The 24232-nt window shown below is 39.4% G+C and overlaps 1 protein-coding gene across 2 annotated transcripts in view; it reads right to left on the bottom strand.

The window, feature by feature from the left end:
- The window catches only part of rgs7a (regulator of G protein signaling 7a), a 55860-nt gene extending 32046 nt beyond the window's left edge, over positions 1-23814 (bottom strand). For both annotated transcript variants that reach the window (XM_082556330.1, XM_082556331.1), the window contains exons 1-2: positions 23262-23814; positions 22241-22359 (exon numbers count right to left, since the gene is read on the bottom strand). In XM_082556330.1, coding sequence (XP_082412456.1) covers positions 22241-22318 — 78 coding nt within the window. In that variant the 5' untranslated portion in view covers positions 22319-22359; positions 23262-23814. The remainder of the gene's footprint in view (positions 1-22240; positions 22360-23261) is intronic.
- Positions 23815-24232: the final 418 nt, after the last annotated feature.

The raw sequence follows: 24232 nt of genomic DNA, 5'->3' as shown, positions 1-24232 counted from the left end.
TCAGGATCTAAAGCTCTTGGAGTCGGGATGCTCTCAGGCTTCATGTTGCGATGTTGCGAGGAAGAGACGGAAGTCGTTTCCACAAGAGAGAAGGAGGGGGAGCAAGAGCCTCTCTATCTCTCTCTTTCTCTGTCCCCCACCCATCCACCCACCCAGAGCTGTCTGACTGTGTCTCTGCAGCCTCTTAACAGATAAGAGTGAGTGTTTTGGCTGCACAGTGTGAATCATTGAATAATGATGGCACAGGACTCAGTACGTATGAAGTGACTAACAAAGCTCCGGATATAAGCACATACTGAGCTTCAGCACAGGGCTTCAAGCACTTCAAAGACTATCACGGAGGGTACTCAGGGTGCAATCAGAATGTTTTGAAGCACCATTTTCAGCAAAAAACATTTCAAACTAGGTTTGTAAATCAATGCTGCCCTCTTAGATTTCTTTTAGCCTCTCTTAAATGCAGCAAGCGCACTTATGAGATGGGCTATTCCTAAGAATAGCAAGTAAATAAAAGAATCATTGATTAAAAAGGTTATATAGTAAGCACATCAGCAAGGTGTCCATTAAGCTATGTTATTGAATGTCTTAAGAAATTTTTAAAAAGCTGTTTTGCTGTCGTGATGGGGAATGTTCACCGTTCATTTATAGAAACAGCAACAGCAACAACTTTTACAACAAGGTTTATCAAGTGAACCTTGGAATTCTTACCTACATGTAACTGTAAAACAATTTGGTCTAGGTGTTTTGAATCGTTTTACAGTTCAGTGACTGGATGCATTTTGGAGGGATGAGGTACCCCTGTGGGAATTAACAAACACGGCTTGAAAATTGCTGTCAGCAACTATCATCTTAACATTTGAAGCAAATTTTCCAAATATGAGTCACAGTTCACTCATTTTTGGATTATTGTACAACCTATAGGCTGCAAGAAGTGGTTTCACACTTTAACACATGATTGCTATTCATCTAGAGGTTGACCTAGATTTAAACCTCTGCACTCAATGAACTTATTTTTGAGACATTCTTAATGGGAACATTATTACCCATATAAACTTTACATTAAACAATAAAATTACTAGCTTCCTAGCTGTGCTGCTGAGGACATTAAAACCACTCCTATTCTTCTTTTTCTCCTCTTGGTCTTGCTGTCCCTGTTGTGATGGGTGACTCTTGCTGCACCAGTTGCACGAGTTGAATAGTATTATCTTGACAGTGTTATCTGAGGACAAGGAACGATTCCTCTGAAGTACATCACTTTCACATCATGAGACGTTGCATTCGTACACACTGCACAGGCATTCTCATCATTACATGTCACACAGCGCACACAACAATTATCAATCATATTGCAAGACCGTATGCTCACAGAGAATTCAGAGATATGCACAACAGACATTATTAAAGCTTATGAACACAGAAGTTGGGGATTATTTTATTTTAAGCGCAGCATCAAAACAGGTGGATTACCCAGTCAGAGTCTGGCTGCCTAAGGCGGCAGGAGAGCAGACTGAAATGAACCTGTGGCTATATAGCATGACAGGTCTACTAGATAAAACAATCTCTGCAGTTGGTTGATCTCATTTCCTTCTGAACTGAAGTCCTTTGATCCATGAATGAGGCAGAACCTGTGGTGGAGGCTCAGAGATAACAGTTCTATTTTTTCCCTCCACAAGCAGCAGTAGTTTACAAAAACTCCAACATGTAACAATACAGTAGGTCCAAGGTCAAAAGGCATTATCTTAATGATTTTATCACTTGGAACCAAAATGCTCACGGTCACATTTTCTTTCCTTTTATTTATTTATTTGGATTTTTTTTTTAAATAAGCTCAGTATTTCACAAAGAAAAACCTCTCAAAGTTGTCAATAGAAACGGATCAACTCTCCTGGACAGGTTGATGCATTTATACACCGAATGAATGTACAAATCCCATGTGGAGGATAAGAACATGCAGGCAGTGTGCTGTAAACAGTTTCTCAAAGACAAGTGAAACTTTTTTAAGATTACAAAAAATAGCAATGGGAAGCATCAACTGACAAGGACAAAACATTGTTGTGGTTCAATGCAAACAAAGTTAGTAAAAAGCTTTACACTGCAGCAGCAGCAGCAGCAGCAGCACACCATTTGGGCATTCAAAAAACAAAAAAGACCCAGCAGATAGGTGAGGAAAGTTATTGAGCTGGTGCTGCCAAGGTTGTTGAATAGATGCAATGAATCTTAAGTTTCTCTGAGGTTACCATATGAGTTACCACAGCAACACAGTCTGGGACCGCTATCACAAAGACAACTTTGGCGCACTGCCACCACTCATTCAGAGAGAAAGAAAGACGGAGGATGGGGAAAGAGTGCATGTGGTGGACAAAGGCGAATGCACTTTGCATGAAACATTGCAGTTATGTCTTTGTTGTTATTTGTAATTCCACAGCTTTTTAAACTTATATACAACGTCCTCAGTTATTCATTCGAGGTAAATGTTTGCCCGCTTACCAGCAGAGCTGTTGAGTAATATGGTGGCAACCACTGAGTTTTTGTATTTATTTTATTTTTTGACCAACAAAACAAAACAGTTTATACTGCCTTAAAATAGAGAAATCAAAAAATCGTCATTGTGGTTTACTCATCACTGTGTTATGAACATGTACAATAAAAACACCGCAAAGGACTGCCTAAAATGCAATACAAAAGAACAGCCATTGCATTGATACCCACTATTCACTCATATTAATGTGTGGACAGTTCAGTAAAAGCATGATCAATAAAACATGTCCAAAATAATAGATTTTATTTATTCGGTGCACATAGGCAATTTAACATTTTTGTATTTATTAAAGCAGAAAGGCTCGGGAATTGTCTCGCTAATATGCAGAATTCAATATTTGTTTACTAGCATTGCAGTGTTACTACACATCATCAATGAATAATTTTGCTTAAGAAAAGAGACCACAGAAATGATTGATATTTTTTTCGCTAACTGTCTAAATGGAGTAATTATTCTAGCACTATGTGCCACCCACAGAGAAAAAGATCACATCGATCATCAAACACTTAGGGTTATAAAGTGGAAAAGCCCTAATATGTAATCCAAGAAAAACAGGGAGACACCCCAACAAAGCTAAATTCTCTGCACTGGTAACAGATGGTCATGTTGGGTTTGCTTTGCTCACTCTAATCTTGCATAAAGCAGCCTGATTTGAATTTCATTCAGTTTTAAATATTTTCTCAGCCCTTGTCTTAGGTTTCTTTCTAATGCCTATTTTACATTTTTATTTTCCCTTGCCTATCTTTCTTTATTCAGTCATCCCTTCAATTTTCATAGGCGTGTTGATGGGAGATTTCACATGGAGCATGAACAACAGTCTGTTTCACAGCAGGCCAAGATCACATAGCATGAGGAACAGATGCCCAGGTGAGAACACTGCCTGGGGTGAAGGCAATTAATCCGAGCTGAAGGTAAATTTCTGTTCTCTGTAAGGCAGATTCTGCAAATCACTGATTAGTCATTTAACAACATCTGGAGTTTGGTGCTTGATAAGCTTTGCTTTCGGTTGTATTCATCAATACAGCTCTGTCTCTGTGTACACAATCAGGCTCCATTGAGCCATCAGTCATATGTGAGCATCTGTTTCCTCAAATGTCCCTTCACTCCTTCCCACTTTCGAATGTTCTCTAGCGCTGAACATTTGTTTCCTCTGCCTTCTTTATTCTTCGCTGTGTATTATCGGCAATAAAATCTGCAGAACACACAATGCAGAGAAGTGGAGGATGCCAAGCTCAGAGCAAAATGCATTGCCATTTGCTGTTGCAGTGTTTATGAAATGAAACGAGAATTATTCCTGCTCGGTTTCTGTTGTCACTTCTAATATTAATGTGTATCAAAATGTGCCATTTGGTGGTGTACAGCTTTGTCCATTTTTTTCCATTATGAGAACCGTGATAAGAAAAACCTCGGGCCATTGTGAAAGCTCGTCTTTACAGCGGCAGTATTATCATGAGCAAACTCTGGTCGACAGTGACGCACAGACAGCTTTCTTAAAACATACTTTGATTTGTTTGGGTGTTTACAAATGGTTGTTGTACACAAAGATTTCACCTGAGTATTGAAATGCTCCTTGGGGTGCGACAGGGAGCCTTTTAACGGCTTGATCTGATTTAGTTTGATTTGCTAATGGATGAAAGTGAGACTGTTGTTCGCAAGCAAACAAGCAGATCTTTGATTCCCTATGTGGTGTTATCGACTTAAGGCTACCTGAGTGGCGTGCTGTGATGGCTTCTGTGTGCTTAAATATAGTACCTTTTCTGTTCAGAGCGCTAGTAGTAAGCCAAATTTTGTTTAAAAGGATAACACTGTGAATAATTCATTATGACTCAGTGGATTGAACTAAATCAAATCACTTGAATTCTGCATTGTGCCATGCTTAAATGTGCCCTGCAGAGTGATCTTGAGTGCAGAGTGAAAGCAAAATGTGTGCATGTGTTAGGGTACTTAAAGTTTAATAAGCGTGTTGAACTCTGCAGGTCCATATTTACTATATAGGTTGGTTTTGTTTTGTTTTTTACTATTGTTTACAAGGTTACTAGCTAGCTGCCTTCCTCTTCTGTGTCTTGCAGGTGCATTGTCGTATGCAAGCATGTTACCACCACCTGCACATCAGCATAACCATGTGAAACCACAGGCAGGACGTCCCTGTTCGCAGAAACACATTTGAATATGCAGTAACAGAAAAGGTCAAAACTAAAGAAACTTTACCGCACAGTCAACTTTTCTAATGTTTCTCTCTAATGTTATATTTGCATATCAATTAAAAACAACTGTGAGGAATTTCATTTGCACTGATAATGTTGCTTTGGGTAATGAAAAGTGAAAAAAGAAAAGCCAACTGTTTAAAATAAATGAAAAATGAAAGCTAGGATAAAAGGTATTTTCTGATTTTCTTTTTTTTCCCTCACAACTACCCAAGTGGTGAATTATGCCATGAAGTGGGAGTGAATTGAATTGTCAATTACAGAAGTTTACAGATAATGGGTGACACAGACACCCACTATGCGACACAGGGGGGCGAGCAAAGGGAGGGGGGCGTTCTGGCACGATCCAGCCATTTGACATGCATCAGACAGTGCATAAATCCTGCTTTAATCCATTCAAGGAGTGACTGCAAGTCCACTTTGTATGATTCATTTCATGTTCTAAATGACAAACATCTTCTCAGCAAACCTTCGAGTTTGTTTTAAAATAGCTTAAATCACTTTTTTCTTGACAAGACTGGAAAACGTGCAAAAAGAAAATAGCATGTTTTAGGACCACTTTAGTGTCACACCCACAACTTAAGCAATCAAGCCATTATTATTTATATGTCTTGCCATCATGATGACATCTACACACAATGGTTAACATGTGAGGGGTGTACTACAAATCAATTTTAATATAGCCTTTTTCTTATAGTTGGCTTCCAAAACTCCAATAAAAGGTGCTTTTGAGGTGTCATTTCATTCTTTTTACTCACAAAATGAACAAGTGTTGCTTACATCATGTATCCCTTTGCTTATCCACCTTGGGTGGCAGGTGGCTGGAGCACATCTCAGCATTAGATGACAGGTAGGGGTACTCCCAGGACAGGCTGCCAGTCCAAAGTCAGGCTCACATACAGAGACAAACAAACACTCATGCTGACATCCACACCTACAGCTAATTTAGAATCACCAATTAACCTAACACGTCTTTGAAGTGTGGGAGGAAACTGGAGCAACTGGAGAGAACTCATGCAGGCACAGGAAGAAAATGCCACCGCCAAGAACCCACGTCCCAAAGCACTCGACCCAAGGGAAACACTGTAGGATACTCAGAAACCAACTTCAGTAGATATTCCCAGGTTTAAATAACATCACAGTAAGTGGTGCTTTCCTCTAATCAGGTGTAGGAGGTCTTTGAGTGAAAGAGAGAATTGCGAATCGCATGGTGTACGCTGTAACCTTTTTGTTATTTGTCAAGCTAATCTATCCATGGCCACACTGAGCAAAGTAAAAGTGTGGATAATTTTAAAAAGTAATAATATGCATAATTTTGGAGGGTTAAGAAATTTGGTCTACCTGTTAAAGTTGCCATTCCATGAAACTAAAGTAGCACAGGCATTTTGTTTAATAAAAGCATGACCATCTGTCTATATCATCAAATCTATTTAATGTACTACTTCTTCACTCTTTCCTTCCTTACTGGAAGTGTAAAACTCATAGCCAAAGCATTCCTATACAGCAACAGAAGCACCCGTTTCTGTTTTGTCATCTGGTTTGATGGACAGATGGTATTATCAAGATTTAAATTTGAATGCTTTCCAGATGGTTGCCAGCTGACACTTGCATTCATAATTCCCTTCTGCAAAGTATTTTCATTTACTTCTACAGTGTTTTACTTCTTACTTCTGTGTGTTTACAAGTCATGGCCTCTTTCCTTCCCAAAAACTGTCTCTTGCATATGGCTATAGAAAGATCTTTAGTATTTTCCTTGACTCCTCAACATCTCCCTCCCGAAGCGACGACCATCTACTAGAGAGAAAGAGATGCACATTGAATGAGGGATAAGAGACAAGCAGCCAGTGATGCCTTTCTTCCTTTGACATTGCTACACTTAATGCAGTCCTTTGTCCGCCAGCAGGGTTTCTGCCATCTCATGCTTTAAGTAAACAGAGCACATTTTTAGAATAATGTAAAATTCCAGAAAGACCACAATACATACTTAGGTTTCAGGGCACACTAAAGTTCCATGTCATGACTTTTTCACAATGAAATATAAATTTTTTATTTTACCATTGCTGTAACTGATGCTTGAAGGATGTGACTGTTGTTGATTTTAAGGTTGTTAGCTTAAAATCAAATAATTCAGAAGTTATTACAGTATCTAAGCATAAAACCATACAAGGAACTTTACCAATATTTCTAATGATGTGTTATTATTATAACTGTCTCTACTTATCTGTCACAGTTAAATAAACATATTTATATTAAAGGAGTTCAAATCAGTATAAACATCAGACGATTATCAGCTGTGCAGCTCAGTGTTTTAGCATTACTACCTGCAAATTTGCTGTTTTTGGCTAATATCCTTCATGTAGACATCAGTATACTTCTAAACTGAGAAAGTTGGGAAGTTATGCTACAGTACCTTCACTAATTGTCCGTTAAAATAACATTTAATGCAATAAAAAGCTACAAAGTGATTCCCTGTATCTTGTTTTTTTGCTGTAGTAGTGAATAAAGTTACACTGGCAGCCACACTGGCAGCAGTAATTATAGCAGCATGCTAATTTTAGCATTAGTGGTAGTATTGATTTTGTTGTAGGCTGGCGTAACATCTCGGTCAGTTAGTGGCGACCTTACTATAAAACAGCTTGCACTTTTATTTGCTCATAAGCGACAAACTTAAGCTTCAGCATTTTTCCAGTAGAACTGACCCCAGGGTTACACACCAGTGCAGTATTACTTCAGTTTTTACTCTAGTTAATGTTTTCCTTAATCTCATCACTGTTATGCGTTGCTTTTGAGTTATTAGCTCAACCGTCTTCACTTTTCTGTACTATTCAGTTTACTCAGTTTTCTTTCTGTTTGTCTCTGAATCTACTACAACACGGTGTTCCTGGATGGTGGTGGGATAGTGTTCCGGGGCAAGGCCTCGCTCTCTCTCTAACTCGCACTCTTACTGTCTCTCTCTCACTCTCATCTTCTTAGTGGGCGGGCAGTGGGCGCGATGACTAAGCCAAGGTTAGGCATGTGCTAGAACATAATCCACTGAAACCCAATATCCCTCCTGCCCACCTACCATGATTTCATCACTTAAACAGCAACTGTGTGCTATCATAAATTAGCAGATAAATGAAGAAGAAAGCTGCATTACTTTCAGATTGACTGTGCAAAAGTTTTCCAAGACTAAAGCATTACTGATCAGCCTAACACAATTACATATACAAAGCTATGTTTTGGTAAAATAATAACAATAGCTTTTAAATTGGTTTACAATAGGTTTTACTAGACGTTGCTGTGATTCCAGCACTTCTTTGTGGTAAAAAATTAGCAATTCTTGGCAATAAGAAAATTCATACTTAGGTGCATTTAATAATCTTGCTTTTAATTTTGACGATTAAACAGGACGGTCTGGCCATGAGAATTTGGTAGTGTTAAATGAAATCGCCCCTTCTTCATCAAGGAAAGCCATTAACAGGGTCCACTTATGGAGTCTGAGCTCCAGGGATCATGTTTAGACTAAACAGAAGGACAAGGGGAAAAAAAGAGGAAAGGGATGAGAGAAAAACAGAGAAGGGGAAGCAGGAAGGGAGGCTGGGTATGGAAACAGAACTGCGCTGGGAATAGAAAAGAAGGGAGGATGCTTTCTATTTTTAGGTCTAGATAACATGAGAGAGAAGAGGCATCACCCCCTCTCCCTCTATCCCCTCATTTCCCACATTCCTCCTTGGCACGTGCAACAGACACTCAGGACGGCTCTATGTGCCTCGAATACCAATAAGAGAGAAGCAGCTGGATACTGGCAGGCTGACATTCTTCTGCCTTCTCCTGTCTGCAGAACAGAGACAAGACAAGGGCTGGGTGTCTGACAGGACACACACATCCACACTTCAGAGGACACACCAGTCAGGATAGGCAATAAACCAATAAGGGCAGACTGTTTGACGCAAGCAACACTTGAACTATTAAGCAATGAAGATTGTAGATGATAGGCTTTGTTGAGGATTTCAAACTATCATCAGGTACAAACCATTAGTGTGGACAGGCAGAAAGAGATATGCTGTGGAACCTAAACGAATCCAAAGAAATCAAAGAATCAAAATGAGGTAACATTAAAACTTTACAACTGCCAGGTAATGTATGAGAATTGGCGTTGATGTAGTCAAGTTTTCAGATAAGTGCACGAAAAGGGATGCTGCAAACAAGAACACAGAAAAAAATGCCTCAGTTGATACATTCATGCAGGACAGCTGCCTTAATGCCAAACCTTGTCACCCACACCCTGACATATCCTCTCACTTGTTCCAATACCAGCTTATTCATGTACACACTAGGCTCCAGTGGCACAGGCTAAGGCAAGCTAAACATCAACAAATCAAGTCAGTCCAGTGCAAGGAACAGTTCCCTTGATATCCAAATGCCTTGTTAAATCTGACCTGGTCTTTTTTCCTTCCGCTTAAAGTTATAATAAAAAAAATTCTCTTTTGTCCAGCACAGACATTGTTATGTCAATATGTAAACACTGATTCACAGACTGTGTGAAAAAGAGAAAATATGATATACGCTGTGTTCTGTTATCAGTAAAGGAGAAAGGATGCTGTTATTGCTGCTTTTATCAAGAAAAAGTAGCAATAACAGCATGCAATAGATCTTTTTAAAATACATGCGACCGCCAGTGCTACCTATCAGCCTCCTAGTAATCACACCTATGGTACCAGTGAAAAAGTCCTACATCGTCTTGTTTTCATTTATCACATTCACAAGATTTTCAGAAAACGTAACCTCTGACCTCTGACCTTAACATCAAGGTCACTGAGATTCAAATTCATTCACGATTTTAGTAAATTGAAAATCCTAGATGACGTCCTTCTTGAGTTATCACATTCACAAGATTTTTAGAAAATGCGACCTCTGACCTTGAGATTAAGGTCACTGGGATTCAAACGAGTTAGAGATTTTTAGTAGCTGTTCTTATGGTATCAATTTCAAACTCTTCCATTGCCTTATTCATGGCTTGTCATCAACATGTACATGATAACGTGGTCCAATGTGTAGCGTGTGTGAAGGAGAGCGAGAGAACGCCTGAGATAAAGGCCAGTCCAAATCATTAATTGAATCAAGCAATCTGACTGGTTATTAGCTGTGACATAATAACCATACACATCTAAATCTAATTCCTTTACAACCGTGGTCTCAAGTGGGGACCTGAAAGGAGCTGGAGCTAATATTCTAGAGGTTTGCAAAATATATTGCCATTAGTCAATGCATATGTACAAAATAAGCATAATGCATCTATTATTACTTTCAAGTTATTAGTTGGTGAACAGAAATCCGTGTTATTGTGAGACGTCAATTTGTTATGAAATCACTCACGTCTGTTGGGGGCAAATAACAGTTCTGCATCATAAGATTGTGACAGGGCTTTGGTGAATAGTTATTGTTGCTAAGTGTAAATGATCTTCACTTATATTGACTTAACTGCTTTTGTGTAGCTAGTAAATTGTTTGCTTAACATGTAAATTAGTTTGTTACCACATGGTGCATATAAAATTACACGTTTAACCTAAAGACTGAAAGATGACATGCAGAGATACATAAAATAAAGGCTGACACACATAAAAAAGCTGAATGAAAAACACTAAATGCACTGTCTTCTTTTAAAGAAAAATCAAATAAGCTACCAAATTACATGGCAATCGCCTTGCTCCATGTGCAGGCAGTCAGCAGGATCTATTTCTTTATAAAAACACTGATTTCTGAACATATGTTAAAAAGAAAAACAGCGTAAATTGAGCTGAATTGCTGTTATATTTAGGTGCATTGTATGGCCCTTAGCTGCCATGAACTTTACAATTACATAACTGCATGGACAGATTTTCAGCTAAATGTAATCCAGTAAAACACAAGTTATAATATTTACTACAGAAATGTAGCAGAGTTTTAACTATAAGTGGCAGAAAATAAAAGTATGCTAGTCATGCTCTTGAAAAAAATGTACTCAGTTGCGTCTATTGTCCCCCTTTTATTCATGTACTCACAAAAGGAAAGGATTTTGGTGAAAAATGCAGCTGATACACAAACAACACTGCAGGCTTTCATGGACTGTGCAGGACTCTAAAAGTGTATGAATGTTTTGCCCGTACACGTGGACTGGCAAAGGCACCGAAAAGCAAACATACACACACATACAAACTCATGTCCTGTCACTTTGCGCTGGACACATTGTTGAAGTGCTCGAGATAATAGCATTTGACAGACTGCTGGTGTGGTTGTCATGGGGATCTGATCTGAACAGCCACTAGCTACCACAGCAGAAACAAAACAGAGGGCAGGAGAAAGCACATCAATTCCCAGAGCATTGTCCAGGAACGTCATCTCAATTAGCAGATGAGACACTGTTAGGGGTCAGTGTCTAAGAATCAAATTATTAAAATGATGATGATCCAGATAGGAATGCCTAATGGAAGAAATTGGGTGTTGGTTAGTAAGTTAGTTGGTAATATAAGGTGTAGAAAGAACAAAGTGTAGCATTGCTTTAGAAGCGGTGTGAACCTGTGCTTTAACCCAGATGCTATCAGCACACTAGCAGACACTATTTGACAACTAAACACAGGTAGATCAGTGAGGGTAAACCTGAATTTAATGAAAACATCATTATTTTTTGCTCAAAATTTAATGTCATCCATTAAATAGTTATTAAGAAATTTCACTGAGTATGTGGTAGACCTTCAGACCACCACTGACAACCAGAAATTCATTCTGCTTGGCTAAAATAGCTCAAATAAAAGGTAAATCGAAATGTGCACATTCATATGCATTTCAATCGGCAGCACTCTTAGAATTTCTTAGATTATTATTGTTTACATTACTGTTATTAGAAAATATGCTGTTATTACAAAACTAATAGGGGCAATTTTCTTGCATGTAGATTGTAATTTGCCGCCTAATATTTTGTAGCTGGATAATTACTTGAAGTGCATCTACAATTTGATAAAATATGTATGGCCAGTAGGCTAAGTTTATTAAACCTCACATATAGCTACATAATGCTAGGAAAGCTGAGGACTGAGCAAAGTATTGGTGTGTCACATGATGGCAGTTGTGATATGTTGGCTATAAGGTAAAAGTTTAAAATACACAACACAGATGCAAATCATTAGTTGGTTACTTTTTACAGAAATGTAAAAAAAAAAACCAAAAAACATCAGCAGCTTGAGTCAAGATGGCGCCGGAGCTTTGTAGACTAGGCTGTGCTGTGGATAACTGTGCCTGCTAAGCTGAACTAATGATGTGACGCTGGAAGCATCACGAGGTTGCAGGTGGAAGCTTCTCAGCGTGCAAACACCTGCGAGCTTAGGGAGTGTGTGTGTGTCTGATGAGCTCAGATCTGCGCAGCTTTAAACTAAGGTGTGTTCCTGTCTGTTAGGCGAATTAAAATGTATGTCTCAAATATATGACTATGTACCCTTTGGAACAATTGCTGCTTGACTTTTATTATTGGATTTGCGCACTGGCACTCAGTCATAGCAAGCTAATCACTGAGACATGACCGCTTCTGGGAGAACGACTCCTTATTGTTGAGAGGGGCACCAAGCTGCAGGGGGACAATCAGACCGGCACTCTCAGTTACAGTTCCAGTCAATTTGGATGAAAATGCCACATCCAATGGTTGTTTGTTTAGAGAGAGTTCCCAATAAAGCTATGAGTCACGAGTGAATCACTTCACACAGGAGGAGCGATGACTGTGCTCCACCAGGGTCTAAATACATTTCTCTCTTTTTCTCTTTGTGAGGATAAAAGCTGACTGGATTGGCTTGGGCTCTGACTAGGGTTCAGATGACTTCAAAGAGAGGCGAGGGATGTAAGAGAAGGGGACAGAGAGGCAGAGGTGGAGGGATGTTTTACGTGCGGTGCTGTCGGTGGACAAGGGGTGAGAGTGCACATGTGTGTCAGGGACCGTATGAGAAAGACAAAGATAGAAACTTAGTTTGAAATGGTGGAGTATATGAGAAACATCAAAGACCTGAATCTGAACAAAAGAGGGCATGAGAGTGGGAGGGGAGACAGAAGGGGGAGATGGGAATGAAAGAAACAGAAATGAGAGGGCAAAGTGTGAACACCAGAGCCAGAGACAGTGATGGAAACTGGGATATAAAAAAAAAAAAGTTGGGACTGAGAGAAATGTTTTCACAAGTTTACACAGACAGAGAAGACAGAGAAAGTGCAAGAATATTTTTGAAGACCGCCTTCACTTTGACTTCAAGCTGCCAAAATACACAGTAGAGAAGTAAGGTAATACAGAAAATATGTTCTTGTTTCTGTTTACTTTTTAACTCTCTTGATGAGCAAATATGATTTTTGCTTTGGCAATGATTTGAGGCTGCTATGAAGTATATACTGTTTGAAAATAGCATTCCTCACATGATTTTATTATGTTTCTGCTGAATACTTTAGTGGGTGATTTGGGACACAATGACATTTACAAAAAAAAGCAGCTAAGAGTAATTAGTTAATGGTGTTCCGGTTCAAGTATCACATAATAAATATGATGTCCAGAAAAATGATAAAGTCCCAAAACTATATCCAAACCACAAAAAATAAACTAGCATATTATAAAACAACTACTCTGTGTTATCTGTCGTTTAAAACAACAGGAAATAAAGAAAATGCAGTAGCCCTGCCCTTAATCGGTTGATAATGAATCATCAAGTATTGTACACTAAATGCATCTCACAGTTAAGAGATTTTAGAGCAAAATATATAACCAGCTTTTATACATCAGAGATGCAATCTGGGAATTTATACATAGTAGACGGTGAGTGGGAAGGAGTGAGCCTTCAGCAGAAACAACCGGTGAGTGCGTTAGAAGTAGAGACTGCATGGAAACCGTTTACAGATGGTGTTTGTAGCGATGGAGGGTCGAGAGAGGAGGGGCACAAATACAAACAAGAAGAAAGGACGGACATGCAGAGGTTTCAGATGGACAGACAGACACACTGTGACTGTAGCGAAATCAAAGAATTCAGATGTCAGCTTCATTGTTATGTCCTACATTTTAGCCTTCTGTTTTTATTTTCTCTCTGGCCCCATTAAACCCATCACACCAGAGATGGCAGTGAATTAATTTACAACTCTGGGGCACTCCTGTAATCTGTATCTAAATGTTGAGCTGGAATTAAATGACGAGACAGAAGCACTGCCTGAGTCAACCGCTATCTTAATGCCCAGGCTTCCTTGGACCATTATATAACCCTAACAGACAGGCCTAAAGACTCCAGCTGTGGCAGACGTATACAGAGAGGACCGCTTAGAGCAAGATGGGCCTAAGTTTCTGCTCACTGATCTTTGCAGTGCTTTAAAAACCATCACCTCGCATCAAATTAAATGTTAGGTAGCAAATACAGCTTTGTGATTGCAATAATATCTTTTTTAATTTATATGTGATAGCTATTCATGCTGACTAGCAGCCTTTCTCTACAGTGCCAAAAACTCTGATTTGGATGGTTTAAGGTTGTAAGAAATATAGACCTTTGATATTGGACACCCAGGAACATTCTGTGCCCTCAGCCAGGTCACCTACACCAAAAGCAAAAGTTTCTTTGTTGCCAAAGTAAAATGAGAAGATTGATTTTCTGGAAAAGATTGGCTTTCTTTAGCTGAGATTGTAAAGATTGTAAAAATCTAACATCCTCACTCTAAATCCTCCCAGAAAAGTGAGTTTGTGCATTTCACACAGTGTACCCAGTCTCATTTTTTATTACTGACATTTTTTTGCTTTTAGTGTTTTGTTTATTAGAACAGGCAAGTACAAAGCTTAAACCCAGTATTACTTTATATTGCAAAGCAATTTCATGATTTCAAAAAAGCCTTAGTTTGTAGCTTTGACTAAAACAAAGTACGTCATTCAAGAGGCATCACACGCTACTTTTTAACTCTAAATGATATGACATTGATACAATTCATAAATATCATCATTTCATGCTTTGAAATGACTTGTTATGAGCCTCACAAAGCCACTGCTGACACAGAGTCAAATATTTCATTACATTTACATTAAATATTTATATGAAAATAAATCTCCATGTCCACTAATCACAATTAGGCACCCTACCAGCCTAAAAAATTAAACTCTTCATTAGTTTACATTGCTTATTTTTCAATTTTGCCACAATGGTGTGAATTTGTGCTATCGACCAGCTATGGAAGCACCACTGAACTTAAATCTTTCCCTCCAGAGCCTCGTATAATTTGGCTCAGCAATGGTTCCAAATGGTACGATGGTCCTTCAGCTCATTTGGCTTCTCTCTTACACTTACATTGCCTCTGAGCTCTGGTTGTGGGCAATACTGGGGCTGGAGCCAACAGCTTGAACTCACAAGGCTTGGGACCATCATGGTCTCTACCAGATTAATGTCTGCTTCAGGGGATTCTGGAGGGTGGGAAAGTCCACCACCTTGAGAGTCCTCTGTTGTAGAGGTGCCTATGTGATTCTGTGTCACTCTCTGTTCGAGGATGTTATCAAACAGCTTCTGCCTCACAAATCCATCCATCCTTCCTCAGTTCTTTCCTATTCCTCTTTGCCATTTATCCTTTTCAAGCCTTTTCAGGATTTTTTCAATATGGACCAGTTTACAGTTTTTCTCAGTCGCTTTGGTGCATTTCTCACAACAGAATTAAACATTGCACAACAGTTAGTTCAACCACCACAACATGTAGTCGTTTTGGCACAACCCTGTGGCGGTTTCACGTTCACTGCGTCCAAAGGCAAATGCCTTTGGACATGAAGCAGTTGAGTGAGTACAAATATCTAAAGAATGGTCACGTTTGACTTCCTATTCATCACTATCTCCTTTCTTTTATCATGAATGTCACAATTATTTATACTTGTACCGGCTGAATAGTCATTGTCCTTACAACTAATAGTCTTCATTGCATTGCTTGTGTCAGTGCACTCAAAATTGTTGAACATCTTGTCAAACACTTTGTACACCCATTTTGAAAACCCTATTTTTAAGGAGTTTCCATGAAACCCCTGCACACGTTTGTATATCTTGACGAAGCGGGATTCAATCTTGCAAAAGGCGTGAACGAAATCACATTGGAGAAATAGCCACCATTGATGTCCCAGGCCAACGAGGAGGAAATATTACAATGTGTGCAGCAATCTCAGAAAATGGCGTTCACACCCATATTCCTCGTATTGGTGCATACAATACACAACACCGGTTGGCTTTTCTGGACGCTCTTTATAGGGACCTAATCCCACAAAATGAAAGGGATGATCCTGGTGACAATCGGACAATGTATGTAGTGGTTTGGGATAATGTTAGCTTCCATCACTCTGCTGTAGTCGGGCAGTGGTTTGCAGCACACGACAGGATACTTATGGAGTTTCTTCCTCCTTACACTCCATTCCTAAATCCAATTGAGGAGTTTTTCTCTTCCTGGAGGTGGAAGGTATATGACAGGCATCCACATACCCAAATGACCCTGCTAGCAGCTATGGATGCAGCTTGTGATGACATCACAGCAGAGTCCTGCAGAGAGTGGAGTTGACACTCCAGAAGATACTTTCCCCGATGCATCGATAGAGCTGACATTCGCTGTGATGTTGATGCAAATATGTGGGCAGACAGACGGGAGCGTCTAGATATCAATGATTGATATGCAGCAGTGTCTGTTTTTCAGTTTTGTTTTTTTGTTTCATAACCACTGGAGTGAGGTTTACTGTCTAAGTGAGTTTATGTTTGCTGTAAAATGTTTGATTTACTGTATTTCCCCAGTTTGCACAATGCTGTGAACAGTTTCAATTAAATATTATCAAGAGTGCATATGGAGTGTCTTGATTTTCCTTTACAATTTATGGTTTTCAACATGCCATGCATGCTGTCCAGACTTGACATGTCATTGGGAAGCACCTACAAAGAAATCCGTCACAATGAGAACATGTTCAAACCATTTGATTTTGTGACCAAAGGTGCTGGTGTAATGACTTGTAATTGTGACAGCCCTGACACTTTGTTTGGTATCAGTACTTGCTTTTGATGAATGTATTGTCTGTTTTGCTCAAGGGATTTGTTGTTGATGCATTGACAACTTATTTTGGACACCTGACTTTTCTTTTTGATGGAGTGACTCACTTTTGCAAGTTATCCACCATGTTTTGCAGTTTGCACTAATTGTTTTGAGAAGTGCCTTAGTAGTGGTGGAGAGTTCAATTCTGTTGTGAGAAATGCACCAAAGCGACTGAGAAAAACTGTAATAACTAAAAATGTTGACCAGTTGCAAAGAACTTTTATGAGAACTCGTATGGCATAAGAGACAAAATACAAGCCGTGATATTGCCACCAATATGGATATATATCCTCTGTGCGCCTTTGTGATTATTTATGACACGTCTCCTTAACAAACAAAAGTTTGCTTAGGGAGAATGAACTATTCACATAATCCAGCAGTTACTTCTGGTGTTTGTTGGATGTACAGTAGGAGGTTTCACCATCCACAACATGGCTTTGTGGATTAGCTTCCGGTTGGACAATAAGATAATAAAACTACTCTACCACCAACTGTAGCAACTGCCAGCACCTGTAATTACCTTTTATTTACAGACTTCAGCAAATACAGGAGAATTGATTAGTTTGATATACAAAGCCATAAATGTCATTTCTCCCCCCTAAAGTGGGGGCCAAACACCCACACGTTTCCTCAACAATTTTTGGAAAAGAGAACATGTGTTTTCAAACACAGGAAGAGAAATTGCCTGGTTGGCAAGCTGACATACGAAGAGCCCTACTTCACACACAAAGATTTCTCTCTGATCTGGCAATTATAGATCATCCCACCTCACCCCCCCCACCCCCACCCCCCCCTTCGCTCGTTCCCCGGTCTTAGTGATCTTTTGATTGCAGCCTGAGAGAGACAGGCAGTATAAGAACCCTTCAATCTAGCTCTTAAGTGAGAAAATGCTGAAAATGTATTCAGTTCCCTCTGCTTTATGACTCATGAACAATGTAGGATGGTTGGGAAATTGTATTGATAACAGGGCATGCTGATATAGGGCAGGTTTAACACATGCAGCTTAGAATGAAATTGAAAAATGCGTTCCAGGCAGGAAATGAATTTTCAGCCATCTAAACCAAATTTTAATATGTATGCCTTTGTTTGTTACCTGGCACTCTGGGTTATAATTTTGAAGAAATCAGATAGACCTGATAAAACACACCTATTGTTGAAAAAAAAATCTAAATGTGTTTTACATGTAGTATTTGAAATTATCCAAAGCATCATGCATACTCATCAGTCACTTTGTTGGATATTATGCTCCTGATTTTGTTCCTGTTCGACACATCTGAGACACCAGTAACATAAAAACAGTGGCCAACACCTCGAGAGGGTTAATAATGGATGCAGTTCTGCATCATGTAACACTGCTCTATTACTATTGTGGTGCTGTGATGCAGAACAGAAGGATTGTCTTGTTCTTGCAAAATGATCTCTCGTATACAAGCACTTAATCAATTGACAAATCGATAGCACGCACTAATATCTTTGCCCTATTTGTCATTTCTGTTTGTTCTTTACTTCACCACCGAGGCTCACTAAGTGCAGTGCGGCATCAACGCGCTATCGCAAAGTGTAAATGACAGAAATCTCTGAAGCATAAAACAGTGAGAAAGTGCATAAATACACTTGTAAAGAAATATTCACAATAATTTTTGATGTAACTATTATTTGACAAGAAAAGCAATTTTATCATCTGTTATAGGCTAACGCTATTTTGGAAGTGGTCTAAAACAGAAAAGCACAGTTTGGTATTTGCTACATAAATGTTGATCAAAAATATAACCGTGACACATCATGTAGTATTTGGTTATGTGATATGAAACCAGTGGTATGACTCTGTTGTGTGATGATCTGAACTATACATAAAACAGAACGCAGATAAGCATCCAACGGATGTTCTTGGAGCCCAATATAAAAGTCCTTTTACTGTGTTGCAGTAACCTTGCAAAAACCACCACGTTTTACTAAATGCTAATTACTTTTTAAGTGACACAGTCTTAACATAGGCAGAGACACAGGCAGCAGAGTATAAAATTTATCGGCTAAAGGTTAAAAAAAGTGAGAGCTGCATGTGCTTAATGTTAGAAAAAAGACAGAAAAATACAGTAGAGACTTGGCGGCTCTGCACAGCAATAGAAGCCAAACTGGCTGCTGGAAGAACAATTACTGGATACCCATCGGCAGCTTAGATGTAAATAAGAGTGAGCTGGTGCCTCAGCTGTCAGATACAGCACAACAGAGACAAGATCAGGCTTCAGTATACTGCAAAACTTATGTAATATTAACCATTTATTTCATTTCACCCTCAGTAGATAGATAGATAGATAGATAGATAGATAGATAGATAGATAGATAGATAGATAGATAGATAGATAGATAGATAGATAGATAGATAGATAGATAGATAGATAGATAGATAGATAGATAGATAGATAGATAGATAGATAGATAGATAGATAGATAGATAGATAGATAGATAGATAGATAGAGATTTCACATACATAGTCACACACACATACGAAGACACAAACACACACAAAGCTCGAGCTGATGAGAGATAATGTTCCCTCCTCATACCGAGTGGCTGTGAACCAGAGCTGTTTTAGGCTCGCATAAAAAATTCAGAACTCTCTCTTAGCAACATTTGCCCTACATAAAGAATACACACATGCTCACACACACATCAGAGTATCATTTATGTCGTGCACATGTGAGCAGAAATGAAAATACACATATTGAGAAAACCCAGGAACACTTCATGATATTGGCCTCGATTGTTTTATGTTTGAGCAGCAAGACATTAAAGAGGCTATTATACGCAAGGTTCCACACATAGCATTAATTTATTATTTATTGACTCTATTGATTAAACATTTCATTGGCATTTCTGATAAACTGGGGACATTTTACGTAGTGTTAGCTTTACATGCAAGCAGTGGTTGTGTAAAATTTCAGAGTTGCTGTTGCCAATAAATCAGTTTATCAAAAAGCCAGCTGCACGTGTTTGTGCTTGTATTTCTGCAAGTATTTCTGTGTGCATGTTTTTCAATTTTCAGCACATCCATGCATGCATCTAAGCAAGGCGTTTAAGTGCATGCGTCCTTGAAGAAAACAGGCATCTCTGCACACATCTCCACAATGAGCAGGTCAACACCTCGGCTCAACCATCCATTTTCATTAGATGCTAATGACAGGAGTGGAGGGGCGGATGTGCCAGAGAGAAAGATTCAGAGAATAAAAAAGGATATAGTTATGCTCCCTGTGGACTGACTATCAAACCACTATCTCCTGTCATCAAGCATAAAACTCCCTCTGCTCAATTACATAATCATTCCACATACACTACTAGCAACTGTCAAGCAGACGTGGCCAGTTGCTTACAATCAAGATTTTATTAAGAGTTTTTATTATGTATTTATGAGATGGATGTAGAAGAAGTCTGCGGAGGAAAATGGAGAATAAAATGTTTTCCACTTGAGAATTTAGCTCATCTCAGTGTTGCCCTCTCAGTGTGGGTTGCAACACCTCTGCCAAGTCATCTCCATCTGAAAAGCATTTAGGGCGCCTGTTCATCCTGGCATTATCCGCATGTCTATACAGACAGTGCTCCTCCAGTTCCAGTTTGTGTTAAACCCACTCTAGAAACAGGACTTCGTCCTTCCTGGCTTCACCACAGCCTTTCATTCTGCAGAGTATCTAGGTCAGTTGATGTACAAAAGCAAACTGTGACCATGTGTGGTCAAGTGGTGTGAAGTGAAGAAGCTTTATGACTAAGATATCGGTCTGGCCAAAATAAATAAATAAAACAGAGTGGTCTGAAATTAGTCTTCCCTCATTATGTTGAAAAAAAAAGAGATAGTTCTAAAAAACACAAAGTTTAGTTGCTGAATTTATAGTAAAAGGTCCCAAGTGAAGACACACACTAAGGTTGCCTATGTCACAGAAACATCAGAGTATAATCAAAGAAACAGATCAATATCAAGAGAACTGAAACAACATCACATGGAACTAAATAGATGGAAAGACCTCAAATCAATCAATATTTGATGCACAAATCAGGATGTGGCTAGTTTTCCATGCATTGGCATATTGTGATACTCTGCCATGTTGAAATGAAATTTAATGACAGACTTCTTCCCCTGTCGCCACAGACTGAACTGACAAAACTAGACGCATGCACCCATCCATCTCAATTGCCCTCAATATTTGGCCTGTTTAATGAACAATCTAGCTTCTGAGTCTGTCATCTTACTTTGGGAAGTTCTTAAATAACAAAGCGCTCCTTCCTGCTGCAAACATCGCACCACATCCAGCAAGTCTTCACCCACACTGGCAGTAATATTGCCTTGCACGCTGTGAGTGCTATAAAAGACCGTCAATCCATGACACCATGCTAAGCGTATCCTTTCCATGGTGTGCAGAGGCTATTGCAGATAGAACAGCATTTGCTGATGGGTGAATAGAATGAAATAAAGACATTCACTCCATGGTTGAGTCATCCACAAGTAAGATGAGAAAATTATCACTTCACTGCTGCATCTGAGAGAGCAAAGTGAAACAAGCCACTGTTGTTGTATATGTTTAATCAATTTGCAGGTCACTGTGAGTTAAAATCCAGCAGCACTTACATATTAAGCATTGGATTTTGCTTACATATACAGCAATGTTTAGCAGAAAAACATCAGAAAAATCCAGCTATTAGGCAATGGCAGTGCCACCAGGGAACAGAATCCTCTCCTGGTGGTAGCAAAAGCAATTTTCTAAATGGCTTATTTGTAGGTTAATCTTATATCTAGCCTTACTGTTTCTGTTCAAAGCAAAGGAAACATTGTATCTAAATCAGTGCACCCAAGGAGCAGTGCACATAACCTTTCATATTTGTGTGATGCAATATAATATAAGTGTCAGAGTTTCTCTAAGAAACTGTAACTCAATTCTCAAAACAAACATGTTACCTTGCCTGCAGATTATTATGATTTCATGTAACTGTTTAATGGCTAAGCAGTGCTGGATCAAGATGTCTCAACAGTGTGACAGTTCACTCCAAACCCTCTCCCAAGTGTTGACTGTAGTAGCACAATGAGTAGGGAAATACACCAGTGCTGCGGATTAAAACCCTGGGCTTCCTTTTTTCTTTTTCTTTTTTAAATGAATGTAAGTTTGTTTAAAAAAAAAAAAAAAGAAAAAGCTCCAGTGTGTATGCAATAACAAGTATTATTGTACACTTGACTTCATGTATGTTGTGAGAGAATAACTGAATGAACTCTCAGTGTTCTCATTAAGCATTTGTAACATCTCAATCCTAGACCAGCCATACCACAAAAACATTGCCTTGCCATTAGTGCTAGCAACTGCCACTGCATGGCTCGTCGTTGAGTAAATTGATGCAAGAGAGACACACATGCTTACGATCTCCCTCACACATGCAGACTAAAAATAGCAGCTGCCTTACCTTTCTGTACACTATCATGTTGGGGGACTCATCTGCTACCCCATTGGTCCCCTGCCCACTGCTGTTGGTCTGTGCCATGATCCAGCTAGTAAATCTGCCAGAGGAAATGTCAGGTGCTCCTGTTGTGGACAGAATGGATATTTTGGCACGTCAGAAGAACAACGAAGCCTAAACGTGACTTTGCCAAAAGAGAGCAATTTACACGCCTGTGGTCTGCATCATGTTTCAGTGTATTTGATACTTCAAAAGGGAACAGATGTTCATTGCTCCAGTTTGGCTACGTGTTTTGACATTTCACAAGGTCTTGACAAGGACATTTTTAAGAAAAAGGTGGTTGCTTTAACACAAAGTGTGGCTACTGGTACAGTACACATTCCTACTGAATGGGACAAAAGTTCAACTTGAAAAGCAATGATAGGTAAATGGAAGGACTAGCCTACTGTCACTCTTGCCTCAGATGAATTCGCTGTGCAGCACAGTCTAAAACGGCAATCACCTTTGACCGTTTGTTTACATCGGAGAGTTCTCTCACGCCCTACATGGCACATACTACGGATGCATCCTAAGGTTGCAATAGCAAGATAAGGTGAATTATAGACCTTGGCAGTGGTAAATGCAGTAAAACAACACACGGTCCCTGGAGGAGGCAGTCTACTCTACAATGCAGCCTGGATACGTGCATTCGGATGTAGTAGCCATAGTCAAAATGTGCAAGACTGTGCAAATGTAATGGATATGGTATGCACATTACAGCTTCATCATTCTTTCTTCCCTTTACGACACCCACACGACATCCTTGGGAGGTTTAGACTGCAACACGAACAGCGAAGTCATGTAACACGCTCTTAACATGAAGCCGTTGGCTTTACTATATCGGGCTTTTCTTACCACAAGCCACTGCCCGTTTAAGCACCTTGGACAGCTACTGCTAAACGCCCGCGTCCCTTATCTTCTTGGACGCCGCTTAAATACACAGAAAACACAGCGACGTCGGTCACGGGAGGAGAAGGGGGGCGCTTACCTGAAAAAACACGCAGCCCGCTGTAGGACTCCTGAATCCTTGCAGGGATGGAAGCCTTGTCCTTTGCTTTCAGTATGTCAACTGGCAGACATAGGAATGCGAGGGGTATTCATTGGCAACGTGAGGAGGCAGACATTCGGCGGACACTTGGTGTGGTACAGCTCTCTGTCTCAGTCTCTCATCTCCTCTTTTCCAAGCGGTGCTCAGAATCACGGGTGCGCCACCCCGGAGCGTCGAGAGCGCGCATCGATCTATGACCAATCGCGTGTGAGGAATAAATTACAACCCGTTTTGGAGACATACAGCTATTATTTTTTCAAGCTAAGATTGTACTGCTATGCACTGCAGCGAAATGCTCATTGCGAAAACCAGGACAAGGCATCTTAAACCGATAGCTTATTAATATTGATACAACTGCAATCTATAGCAAAGGTCATGAGAGGACACTACAATTTTCTGTGCCATAAGAAGAAACTCGTTTAGCTGTTGTCCCAACTGAATATGAACAACTGAACAAATACCATTTAGCCCTGCAGTAAACACAAGAATTATACAGCGCTGACGTAGTAATATGCCTTATGATACATCACAAGTGTACCATGAAGCGTTGTTGTGAGGTAAATGAAACCATCCTGAATTACGTTACATTTATATTAAAGTCTCACTACTTATATTCCAATACCAAATAAATAGTCTAACTACTTTCTCTTTATACTGTCACTTTTACTGGCAATAAACAATAAACTTGGACTACTAAAGAACATTTTAAGTCTTTAGGTAACGCCTACGTTTTTGTTGACATTTTAAAGTTCATACAGTATAAAAATAAACTGAAAGACGAGCTGGCGAAACCAAAAGTCAAACAAATCTTGAACAAATCTTGTGCTTGTTTGGGGAGAATGATGTATACGCAAACGTCGAGGTCAGCTTAATTTTAGGCCAACATTCATTTTTACAATACCTTTGGAAAT

This window comes from Aulonocara stuartgranti, assembly GCF_965226115.1.
Source record: "Aulonocara stuartgranti genome assembly, chromosome: 13".
Classification (NCBI taxonomy): Eukaryota; Metazoa; Chordata; class Actinopteri; order Cichliformes; family Cichlidae; genus Aulonocara; species Aulonocara stuartgranti.
This window is presented reverse-complemented; position numbering and strand designations above follow the sequence as displayed.